At 46.9% G+C, this 11,854-nt stretch overlaps 1 protein-coding gene across 4 annotated transcripts in view; it reads right to left on the bottom strand.

The window, feature by feature from the left end:
- Positions 1 to 92: 92 nt before the first annotated feature.
- The window catches only part of boc (BOC cell adhesion associated, oncogene regulated), a 31,463-nt gene continuing 19,701 nt past the window's right edge, over positions 93 to 11,854 (bottom strand). For all 4 annotated transcript variants that reach the window (XM_077624618.1, XM_077624620.1, XM_077624621.1 and 1 more), the window contains 16 exons: positions 11,010 to 11,130; positions 10,525 to 10,797; positions 6,890 to 7,036; positions 6,021 to 6,164; positions 5,425 to 5,718; positions 4,370 to 4,642; positions 4,029 to 4,297; positions 3,624 to 3,789; positions 3,488 to 3,556; positions 2,939 to 3,148; positions 2,700 to 2,875; positions 2,150 to 2,561; positions 1,617 to 1,828; positions 1,481 to 1,539; positions 1,323 to 1,402; positions 93 to 1,099 (listed from right to left, as the gene is read on the bottom strand). In XM_077624618.1, coding sequence (XP_077480744.1) covers positions 966 to 1,099; positions 1,323 to 1,402; positions 1,481 to 1,539; positions 1,617 to 1,828; positions 2,150 to 2,561; positions 2,700 to 2,875; positions 2,939 to 3,148; positions 3,488 to 3,556; positions 3,624 to 3,789; positions 4,029 to 4,297; positions 4,370 to 4,642; positions 5,425 to 5,718; positions 6,021 to 6,164; positions 6,890 to 7,036; positions 10,525 to 10,797; positions 11,010 to 11,130 — 3,039 coding nt within the window. In that variant the 3' untranslated portion in view covers positions 93 to 965. The remainder of the gene's footprint in view (positions 1,100 to 1,322; positions 1,403 to 1,480; positions 1,540 to 1,616; positions 1,829 to 2,149; positions 2,562 to 2,699; positions 2,876 to 2,938; positions 3,149 to 3,487; positions 3,557 to 3,623; positions 3,790 to 4,028; positions 4,298 to 4,369; positions 4,643 to 5,424; positions 5,719 to 6,020; positions 6,165 to 6,889; positions 7,037 to 10,524; positions 10,798 to 11,009; positions 11,131 to 11,854) is intronic.

The following is an 11,854-nucleotide window of genomic DNA, read 5'->3' as shown; positions in this document are numbered from 1 at the left end:
CAAATGACACAATCTAATATTTATTTCTCAAATAGCTCAGAGGTTTGAGGAACACCAAAGACGTGATATCATTCCAATAAAAAGGCAGAAAATCGGCTTCATAAGCTTTTATTTACATGCAATAGTGCTCCAACTTGTGTACGCACACACAAGGATAAAAAAAGAAGCTGCATTGTGGATGAATAGTAATTTCCTTCATTTTTGCTGGCACAAGAAAACAGCCACGCGAGAAATACTGCCACCTGGCGGCGACTGTTTTGGTAACAAATTCAGCTTATCGACGACTGTTAGAAGCATCCCGTTCAGTGACTTCCAAAAATAAATAACTGTACAATATAGCATCCGTGTGGACACGAACATTGATGTGTTTTCTAATAGCATGTTAATTATGAAAGTACTATTACATATCGTAGTAATAAAGATAAGTGGAACTGACAGAGCTGTGAAAACGGGGGAAAATAACACATCAAGTGCTTGTTGAAAACAATACAGTATTTTGAATTCAAATTTCTAATTCACGTGGGAAAACATTAAAATGACTTCCAACAAAAATAAAAAGTTTGAATAGTTTTAACTTCTTAGTAAAACCAAAATTATAATTTGGAAAGATACAAGTTGTATCCCCCCCAAAAAATAGTTTTCCAAAATTCTTTATCCCCACCTGAATTAAAATTGTGAATTTGAATGTGACTTTCTCTCCAAAATATTTGACATAAAATGACCTGGCAGAATTTTTAACTAGATTTGAAAATAGTAAAAGTAAAATACATGGAAGAATTATGGATAAAAAATATTTATGTTAAGTAGCCAGGGGGTGACATGAAAGGTGGGACTTGTGAATAGAACCTCTTTCAATAGGAAAATAACCTTATATACAGTCTTCAAACATACAGTATATACAAAGACATAAATACATAAATATCTTCGATACAAAAATAAATAGATTTCTTTTCAAAGAGTCTTTGTTACTCGGAGGGGATGTCATCTTGGCAGACATCTACGCATCGCGGCGGAGCGCTTGTCGAAATCGACGACGACGACGACGGGCTGAAAATTCCTTCATCTTCCGTTGATGAGAATTCTGGGAAAGACAGCGTGACTGCGTTGCCAGAGAAAAAGAGCGTCAAATTCAGAAATGTATTCATTATCATCGTTTTGAATTTTAAAAGACATTAAAAAAGTGTATATATTTTTTCTCGGGGAGGTCTATATTAATTGTTCTAAGTTTTTGGGGAAGGTAAGTCGTTGTTTGATTTAATATTAATTTGAGAAAAAGGGAAATAAAGGAACTGATTTTTTTTTTTTAAGTGACAAAAACCTACTTGGGGAAAGCTCCTCCCCCGCCTCGTCTTTGTTACACGAGAAATCGTTGGCCGACGTCTGCTCGTGACCATCTTGATGCCTGAAAAAAATAAAAAAAAATCTGTCCAAATCTGGTCAAAGATGACTGACAATGTTTACGAAAAAAACATAAACATACTCATCAAGGACAAGGCACTCATCGGCCAACAACGAATATCGCTCCACGTCTGCTTCCTCCTACGAGAAAAACGCCATCATGTTAACTCCACTTAGACGCCCCCGAAAAATCAACCAATGAGCTTTATCGTACGTACCGTGCTCGCGTCGGGGGGCGTCTCCTCGTGTGCGCGGCGGGCTTTGTGCCCATAGTCGCCGTCCGGATGGCAAAGGGCGTGCGGGGGCGGCCGGCGAGGGTCGGAGGGGCAGTGACCCACCAGGCCCAGACCCTGGAGGGGAACCATGGTGTACTGGCATGATGACGGTACCGGGGCGGCCACCGCCGCGAAGCACAAGTCTGACGTTTGTTCTGTAAAGTTGAAATAAAACAGGATTGTTACCAGGAAAAAAAACAAATGTGAATACAGTTTTTAAAAAAACGAGAATTTATCCTTATGTAAAATATTTCTAAAGCTTAAAAAATGCAAAAATAAAATACATTTTTAAGTGTCATTATAACCACGAATTTCAAAATCCTATATGGACAAAGGACCTAAATTGATGTATATATATATATATATATATATATATATATATATATATATATATATATATATATATATATATATTTTATAAATGTCAAATAAAAGAACATTAAAAACAAAGATAATCCAATGTAGACGGGACTCACTCTGCTTGGCCCAGGCCCTCCACAGACAAAAGGGGATGAAGGCCACGATGATGAAGACGAAGGCCCCCAGGGCCACGCCCACGATGAGGTAAGGCAGGTCCCCCGGGCGGGGCACGGGCCCGCCCGAGCCCCGGCCCGTCTCGCGGCGGGGTCCCTCGGAAGGGGCGGGCCTGTGGTGGTGGGGGCGGGCCTTGGTCTCCAGGATGACCACGTTGCCGAATTCGCTCTCGCCCTTCTCGTTAAAGCTCTGCATCTTGATGTCGTAGGCCGTCTCGGGCTGCAGGTCGTTGATGGAATGCCAGTAGCGGTTGCCCTCCACCACGTCCTTCTTGTAGTCGCTGTCGTTGTCGCTGTCCGTCGGACGGTAGTAGATGTAGAAGCCGAAGATGGGCGTGTTGTTCACTGGAGTGTACTGCCGCAAAAAAACAACAACAACAAAATTCAAATTCCGAGCAGCCCAAAATTAGAGGCAGCAAAACTCTGAATTCCCACAGGAACTTGAACATAACTCGAGCCGCCAAAACAAAGACTACACTTTCATCTTCCTTACCTTCCACTTGAGAACGATGGTGGTCTCGTTGATGGCCTCGTTGTAGGTGATGTAGGGTCCGTCCACGGGGCGTTCGTGGGTCTTCCCGCCCACCACCGTGTAGGCCTTGGAGGGGGCGCTCGGTGGGCTGGACCCGATCACGTTGACCGCTACGACCCGGAACTTGTAGGACGTGCCTACGCGAGAAGAGCAGGTGAGACGACTTTTCGGTGTAATTCCCGAAGACGCTCGCCACCGACCTTTTTCCAGTCCCGTAATCTCCACGGAAAGCCGCGACGGCGGGATGTTCTCCACCGCCGTCACCCAGTCCTCCCCGGCCTTCTTCACCTTCTTGTATTCCACGCGAAAGGACTGGATGGGGAAGCCCCGGTTGCCGCGGGGGATCCACGTCACGTACGCCGACGTTTCCGTGGCCGTGGAAACCGTCGGTTTATCCGGCGCTTCGGGAGCTGTGGAGAAAAAAAAATGCGGTCAAAAATCAACACTTCCTTTTAAATAACATTTAAAAAAAATCTGAAAACAGATACAATGGGATTTGGTACTATAAAAATGTAAAAAACTAAACAGCATATGCTACCTAGCTAGCTACATTTTGAGTTCAACACACAATGTATTCCCATCAACTCCCATGGAAATTTTGCAGTTAGTTTCAAAGGGTGAATGTTAATATGCTACTTACTTAAAGCTCATCCAGCAGACAGAAGTGAAAGAGAGACTAAGAAAAGTGCACGTTAGTAAACAAAAAGGACACATTAGTTAGTAGAATTTGCGAACGGAGCGATACTTACGCGATAGGCTCGGCGACGGAACCGCGGGAGTTTTAGGCAGATCGTTGTGACCGCCTAAGCTTTTACGACCTAAGGCGACATTTTCCGTGAGAGGGGAAAATTGCACGCGCTCCGTGCCATCGGTGACATTTGGTACCTTTCCCCGTCCTGAAGGTCATCATGGCCGGTTGGCCCAAGCCGCCGCAGTTCTTGGCGGCCATTTCCACCTCGTACAGGCTGTCCGGTTGAAGCTTGGCTAACGTTAGCTTGTGGAGGGATCCCGAAATACTGCTGGATGTCCAGTCGGCTGAAGGGTTGCCCACCTGCCGCGCAGAAAGGGAGGGGAACGTTAAGTCAACTCGCCAAATAATCAATGCAGTTAAATATTTAAATTGCGCTAGAAAAAAAATGGAAATATGGAAACATACGTATGCTACCTAGCTAGAAGTAGCGGTACAATAGAAGACAGGAATTTATTATTGGTTCGACAATGCAATTAATAGCAATTCAGACATTGATCTATTTTTAGGGCGGGGCTAATTGCACCCTGACATATTTGTACCTTTCTGTACTTGATCATGTACTCCAAGACGGGCGCCCCCCGCTCGTGCCGCGGTCTCCACGTCAGTTCGTAGTAGTCGGCTTTGCCCGTGCGGGGCTGGCTGAGGATGATGGGCGCCTCGGCGGGCAGAATTTGAGCCGGTAGCGCCGCGCAGTCCAAAGGCAAGGTGGCCCCCGACGAGCCCGCTCTGACGGGCGGCTGCTCCCTCAGAACTTTGTCCGGGCTGAGCGGGCGAAACATGGTGGGCAGCTTGGCTCTGGGCGGAATCCCTACACAGACAAACAGGGGTCAACTCCACACTCAGGGGACGACTCCACATAACACGCGGCGTTGTTGCTCACCGGCGGCCGCGGCGACCAGCCTGGCCGACGCCTGCGAGCTGCCCACGGCGTTTTCCGCCACGCACTGGTACAAGCCTTGGTCTTGCGGGCCCATGTTGGACACGCGCAGCATCCGAGACGTGACCCGGTGTCGGGGCGACGGCGAAAGTGGGACGGCGTTGTGAAGCCAGGTGACGGTAGGGGCGGGCTTGCCGCGGGCCTGGCAGCTGAAACGCACCGTCTCGCCCAACGCCGCCTCCTGATGTTGAAGCTCCACGGCAACCTGGGGAGGTTCTGAAAAGGACGGAGAATTGCAATCTGTCATTTACCCCCAAAACACGTACAGAGCCCGTCAACACCTTTTCCCTGTGATTCTCATCTCATGCTTCTCCAAACACAGAATTGTACTCGATTCAAATAAAAGCGCCGTCTGCGTTTCGTACCCCCCAAATCACGGACCAACGCCAATAAATGGAAGGCATTCCAACAGGGAGCATAAATGATACACGTGTGCGTCAAGGCTGAGTTGATGGTTGACTTCTTTGGGGAAGGGGGGAAAGGGGGGCTCATTACTGCAGAACCATGACTTTAATTGGAGCCAGCTGCTTGAGAGGGACTGTGACAACACAGGCCAAAAAAGAAATGACTGGAAAAACACTCATCTAGAACCTCATGTAAATGTCTGTCTGTACCAGCTTGTGCTCAGAACAAAAAGTCTTTGGTTTAGTTGCTACCGCGGTTGTCAGGATGAATATTTCATATTTAGGTTTTCTTTTAAAAAAAATAGGAATGCAAATATTTTCAGTGAGATAAAAAGACTACTTGTATTCGTTGTTTAGTTTTAATTAAGTAAAAATGAATTTAAAAACATGATTTGTCTATTACTCTGATTTTGAAAAATAAATAACACTCTTAACTACTATTAGCGTTAACTAAAATAATTTTAAAATGATCATTTAAAAACATTATTACATCAAATTGGACAACCACCGTCCACGGCATTAAAAGCTAGTCACCCACGTTGAACCAAATTGGCCGATTTCCATTTTAAATGGCCGACGGCGCGCCTCGCTTACCAAACACCTGGACGTCGTAGAGCACGATGGCGGCGACGGCGGCGCCGACGCCGTTGTCGGCCCGGCAGGCGTACGTTCCCGAGTCTCCCTCGGCGGCGGCGTCGATCAACAGGTTGCTGAGCAGGAAGCGGGTGTTGTTGTGCACGCGCAGCTCCTCGCCGTCCTTGGCCCAAGTCACGTGCGGCGTGGGGATGCCGCTCGCCACGCACTCCAGCACCAGCCGCTGTCCTCGGGTCACCATAATGGAGCGGGAGGCCGGCGGGTAGATGATACGGGCGGCTTCCGACGTGGAGCCTGCAAAGAGGACCACGGCGTGGCCCACATTAGTGCGGCGCTCCTAATTGATGTGTCGGCCATTTTTCATCTTTGAACGCGGTCCAAGCGTTTAAAAGACTTACGAGCGCCAGGCAACTTCAAACTGGCACATGTGCGCCACATGTGGCGTACGCTCCAAATTAAAAGCTTATTCAAGTTTAGAATTTATGAATTGAACAATTCTCATGTTTAGACAAGTTGGTGTTGACGTACGTCGAAATCTGTCAATGGCTGATTTTTATTTTTTGAAAGGGATACCGTATTTTTCGAATCCTACTCACGTCGTATACGCAGACGGTCGGCCGAGGAGGACGTCTTGACTTCCTGTGTGACGGGGTTGTAAGCGGCGCACTTGTACGGCCCCTCGTCGTCCCGCGTGGCGTTGGCGATCTGCAGGTTCCCCGACGGCATGATGAGGTAGTTCCCTATACGGCCACGGAGAAACGGTTATAAAAGTGTTTTTTTACGGCCAAGGGCCAATGGTAATAACGCGTGAGGCAGATGTGAAAACAAAGGCGACGGGCGTGTGCGCGCCAGCTTTATGTGTTTCCTGCGGGGTTATTTTTATGCGAGGGGAAGAGCCGTGGAAACTTCCTGCTGACAACTTTTTTTTTTTGTGGGGGAGTCTAAATCTACCGGATTGTAAACATTACTAAAAAGGAAAAATCATTCAAATGAATTTTTAATGGGGAGAGTATTTTCAGTTTAAAATATATTATGGATGTATAATATGTATTTTAATTTAGAACTAAAAAGACAAAACAGTACCATTCAATGCAAGTAATCACGGTTAATTTTCCTACAATGCGAGTGATGACCCTAAAAAAAAAAGTCCGTAACCTGGCGTTCACTTTGACTAGTTTACACCAGACGGGGGCGACGTCGAGCCCGCTGTGGCGGAAATCCGCTCCCAACTTTCATTTCCTGGCCGATAAGCGTCTATTTTGAGGAGCTACAGCTCGCAGGCATTATCAAAGAACTCCCGCCGTTCTTCTCGCCCATTTTTGAAGTCAATAAACAACTCACCATTGTCGTGTTTTGACATTCTCGACGTTCTAATCGGCTGCCTTATCAACGCTTTAACGACGGATTCGGATAGCGGCGTTCGGGCATCCCGGGGAAATGATGGGTCCCAGAAAGGGGGAGGTACCTTTGGACGTTTCCAACCATTCCTGCTTGACGCTGTAGCGCACTTGCGCTTTGGGCTGGCTCTCCGGCAGGTGACACTCGATGACGGCCGTGTTGCCTTCGTCCACTTCGATCTCCTGCTGGTCGTCGGGCTCAAAATCGCGCAGCTCTGAGAAAAGAAGAGAAGAGTCCATCAGGTCACGTCGCCCGCAAAAAGAGCCCAATTTGCATTTGTGTGAGGTTGGGAATCCAAGTGGTCCAAGAAATGATCAACACTAAGTCAAAAAGGCCAAATTTTGGCTGTAAATTGTGCGGGGTTGTTGACGTTCCAAGGCCTCAAAGTAGACCATAACCCTGTCAAACTTTATATACTAGCATGGCTCCCATTCAAGGGCAACAGGAACATCAAAAAGAGCTTCAAGGGATTTTGGCAAGTACTGTCTGTTCCCTGCGTACACATGACAACAATCACTCATTTTTTTCGTACATCTGGGCTATCAGGCTGACTTTTTAGAGGAAAGAATAAAAGTCGCTAACGTAGACCACAAAATAATCAACTTACTAGTACTGTATTTTCTGAGACAATTAGCCGCATAAGCTAATGAGCTAAACTAATTTGTGTCATGGATGTCATGATTTTATGTCATTCATCAATTTGATTTATTGTTAAACTATAGATTATACTCCTGATTCGACTACTTTGCAATACTACAAATAAAACTATATTAATTGTAACTTGTTGGACCAATAAGTAATGGTAAACTGCAGTATTCGTCTCATAAAAAAATTCAAAAAGGTTCAATTATTTACAAATAGTCAACCCAAACGATGAAATAAAGTCAGTTTTATAGTCCGGACAATACAGTAATTTGGACTTTCTATCTTCTGTGTAAAAACTAAAACCAAAAAAACGATTGTGGCGATTTTTGGCTTAGCTCTCAGTTAACTTTCCAAATCCGTAAAGTTGTCATTAATAATCTTGTCAAACATTACAGTGGTTCGCATTCTGTGGGAAATCTTGGAGGGAGTGGGATTACCAAAAGGGGGGGCGGGGTTGCCGGGACGGGGGTGCGGTTCTCCCGCCAGCGTCCCGCAGACACACAGTCTGCAGACACCGATCTGACCCTTGAACCCTTAAATCCCCTGGCAGAGGCCTGGAGGAGGGGTCAAAGGTGAGAGGTGTCCACGCTCTAGGGTTTCAGGGACATAGATCCAGTTTGGGGTTTTTGGGAGGAAGCGCCACTCGCGGCTCTAAAGAGCCCGGAAAAAAAGACACAAGTGGGAGTCCAGGGGGTTCCATTAACCCTTTACAGGGCACTCTTAACCCATCGCTGGCCTGCACAAAATGAACAATTGTCATTTAGCAATAAGGTTGCATTTTGCTAACAACAAGTTAAACAAATAATTTAAAAAAAATAACTAACTCATGTCTAATAATTCTGTTCCCAAATGGAAAAAAAATCCTGCTTATGCTTCCATCAATCGGGCCAAATGGGATTAGAAACTGTGTTTTGGGGGTTTATTTGAGAAAGAAACAGACCCGTGTTCTTGGTCAAGTGCAACGGATGGAAGGCGATAGTAGAACTTTTAAGCCAAAAAAGGCGAGAAATGTTGTCTATTATTTTTCCAGAAAACACATCTTTTCCCGAGAAGGTGTGTTGTTCTTGGCGGCCGTCGAGCCAAAGCATGAAGAACAAACGGCTTCTCTGCAAGATTTACTTTACTTGATCTTTATGAAAACCTACATTTTGTGGAATCGTTTGAAATGAAAGCCTAGTCTTATGGGATGCTACGCCTTTATATCAAATCAAAAGCCTTTATTGTCGTCATACACTGCTGCCTATAATGAAATGGGTGAAATATCATTCAACAAAGGTGCTCTTAAATGGGTCAAAATGGTCAAAAGTTTGCACTTTGATGGCCCATGTTTGAAATAGGTCCAAAAAAAGGCTTGAACTGGCTCTTAAGCTCAGTTTATACCAGGCAGGGGTGGCTTTGCAAAGCCATCCGGCACATACATAGGTGACAAAGTTGAATGGACGGGGGTTGGGTCGCTGTGGGTGGGGAGGGAGCAGCTTTTCTGTTCCAAGATATCCAGCAGCGACCGAGCTGACTGACAAACTTGAAGCAACGGGGGTTGGGCTACGTTGGGCACCTGACGCCGATCCACTGATTGCACTCGTAGGACACTAGTATTGTGGAAAGGCTGGCTCTTTATGAAAACCAACATTTTGTGGAATAGTTAGAAATGAAAGCCTAGTCTTATGGGATGCTATGCCTTTATAACAAATCAAAAGCCTATAACGAAATGGGTGAAATATTCATTCAACAAAGTAGCTCTTAAATGAGTCAAAATGGTTAAAAGTCTGCACTTTGATGGCCAACGTTTTCAATAGGTCCAGAAAAATACTTGGACTGGCTTGGAGAGTCTACAACAGGGGTCCTCGAGGGCCGCTATGGGTTGGGCCAGCATTTTGTTCCGAGACATCTAGCACAGACACAGACTCGGACTCAGTTGAAGCAACGGGGGTTGGGCTACGAGAAGCACCTGACGCCAATCCACTGATTGCACTTGTAAGACACTAGTATTGTGGAAAGGCTTGCTCTTTGGAGGTTGGCTGGTGCCAAGCACCCCCACCCGACCGAGAGCGCGGTATGTGTCGCAATTGTTATTGAACGGCGGTTTGTCTGGTAAAGCAATAAAAAAAACTAAAAAAAACATGGAGGAATGAGGCACGCAAAACGCACACCTTCACGCGGGCCAAAGACATGTCAGGCTAAGTGCTGTGAGCGCTCCATTTGCGAAATCAATCAGGTGCTGTTTTTACAGCCCATGCCTCGCACCCGCATTCTTTCCCGCATATGGGCGCCTCTCTCAGGTGCCTGCACGCACCGAGCGGGAGGATTGATTGCGTTCATAAAGCCGGGCGGACCTCCCGCACCGGAGCGCCTTGCTTGGCTTCCATCCTTCATCTTTATGGATTGGCAATCATGGCGGCGAGGGTATCCGGGGAATCAAAGTACCCCCGTGACCAAAAGAAAACACCCGGAGACGGGAGCGGGCACGTACGAACTCCCTCGGGAGTTCGAGGCCGGGTCGACGGCGATGACATCGTTGGGGCACCGTCGCGTCGTGCCAGGTTGCGCGTTTTAACCTCGTCCAATAGGGGCTGGGGGGCTACTCTTCCTGTTCCGACTGGCCCCAAGTGTCCCCCCTTCATTCCTAGGGTTCATGTTACACAGCTTCGGGCCCCCTCGAAGTCCCATGATGCATATCAAATGTAACCCCGCATGCACAGAACAGGCTCAACCCCAATAGCGCATCGTATTTAAAAAAAAAAGAAAAATAATTTCAGACATCTGAGACTATCCAAAATATGTTGTTTTGCCCTTTTAGGGTATTTAAAAAAAATCGCCATGACAATTCCATGAAAGGGTTTCTGCTATCTCATTTTGGTGCACTAAGGCTTGTGTAAAAACTACGCAAAGTTATTAGCGTGCAGCATCATCTTGCCTTTTAGAAGTTAAAGTGAGGGCATCAACTTTATGGTTGCTCTGAGCCTTTTTTTTAATTAAGAAAACTACTTGCGTTTTTTGAGCGTTCTTTTGGACACACTGGGGGGAAAAAAAAGCAAAACTGTGTGGGTGGTTACTCACTCGCCGCGGTGACGTCAGCGGGCACGCTGGCCAGGGCTCCAACCCCGGTGCTGGCCACACACTGGTAACGACCCAACGTCACGTTGGACAGCGTGGCGATGAACAAGCCCCCGGGCCCGACTTCTACACCGAGGTCTCCGTCGGCGAGCGTCCTCCCGTTCAGGCGCCAGCTAACGGCGGCGGACGAGGGCCGGGCGACGCAGCGTAGACTCACAGCGCCTCCCAGTTTCTGCACCACCGATCCGGGTTCCTCCAAGAACTCTGGGACTGCGTCTGCAAATGGCCGTTAAGGCACAAAAAATGGCATTCTTCAGTTTCAAGCAAAGCTGGCAGATCCTTTAAAATGTTCTCTCTTGGCTGCCGGCCGGAATATTTTGTCCTTGGCGAGGCTAACCCCGCGCCAGGTGTTAGGAAAATAAACACTAAATAGACGTCCTTATCCTCGGAACATAAGGCGGACTGTCGTGGTGTGAAGGTCTACTCACCGGAGACGGAGGCGGCGCTTTGGAGGCAACATAGCAAGACTGCGCCTAGCGCGCACAAGACGGGAGCGCTTCGCCTTCGAGACCGGTCGCGTTTTCCAGACATCTTCCATGCACGGCCGCTCTGAAAAAAAAAATGAAAGGACGGTAAATCACCGGGAAGACGTTGTCGAATCATCACATTTCAGTGCTTGTTAGCGACGCACGTCCAGTTCATTTGGACGGGGATGGCTAGCGGCTAATGAGTTCAAAGGTGTAGTAATGGAAAGAACCGTCTCGAGCGGTGAACAAATGAAGTCTTTCTTTGCCGACCGGGTCTACCTGCACCCACCCAGCGGCCCCTTAACCCCAGCTCATCAAAGAGGCTCCCTTATTCTGAAGCCTGTAACACGATGCCTTCCTGCTCAGGTGTAAGTGATACAGGTAGAGGGTCCCGGATGGGTGAGGGGTTTGCATTTAAAGAGGGGGGAACAACAGGTCGCATTGACAGGAGGTTTGGGGGGGGCGGGGGGAGACAAATAACTATCTTATGCTACTATTCAGCTATAATAGTACTTTTTGAACACTACGGTTCAATAACAAAGTGACTTTGGATGTGTTCAGTTAGCATTATTCCTAGCATAGCATTACCAAGGCTTTGTCGACAGCACAGAAAAATGACATAAAGCTAAGAATGGTTTGTTAGAGATATATTAAAAGCACGGTTAGCCACTGCTTGCTTGCTTTAACAGATGTTGCTGGGACGAAGCTAACATGTTAGCCAACTCTCCCGGCGTATTCTGCATATGCTTGTTTTATTAGCAGCTCACTCTCATAAAGCACTTTTTGTAAGAACCCCAGTTCAAATG

Source organism: Stigmatopora argus, chromosome 17, assembly GCF_051989625.1.
Source record: "Stigmatopora argus isolate UIUO_Sarg chromosome 17, RoL_Sarg_1.0, whole genome shotgun sequence".
NCBI lineage: Eukaryota > Metazoa > Chordata > Actinopteri > Syngnathiformes > Syngnathidae > Stigmatopora > Stigmatopora argus.
This window is presented reverse-complemented; position numbering and strand designations above follow the sequence as displayed.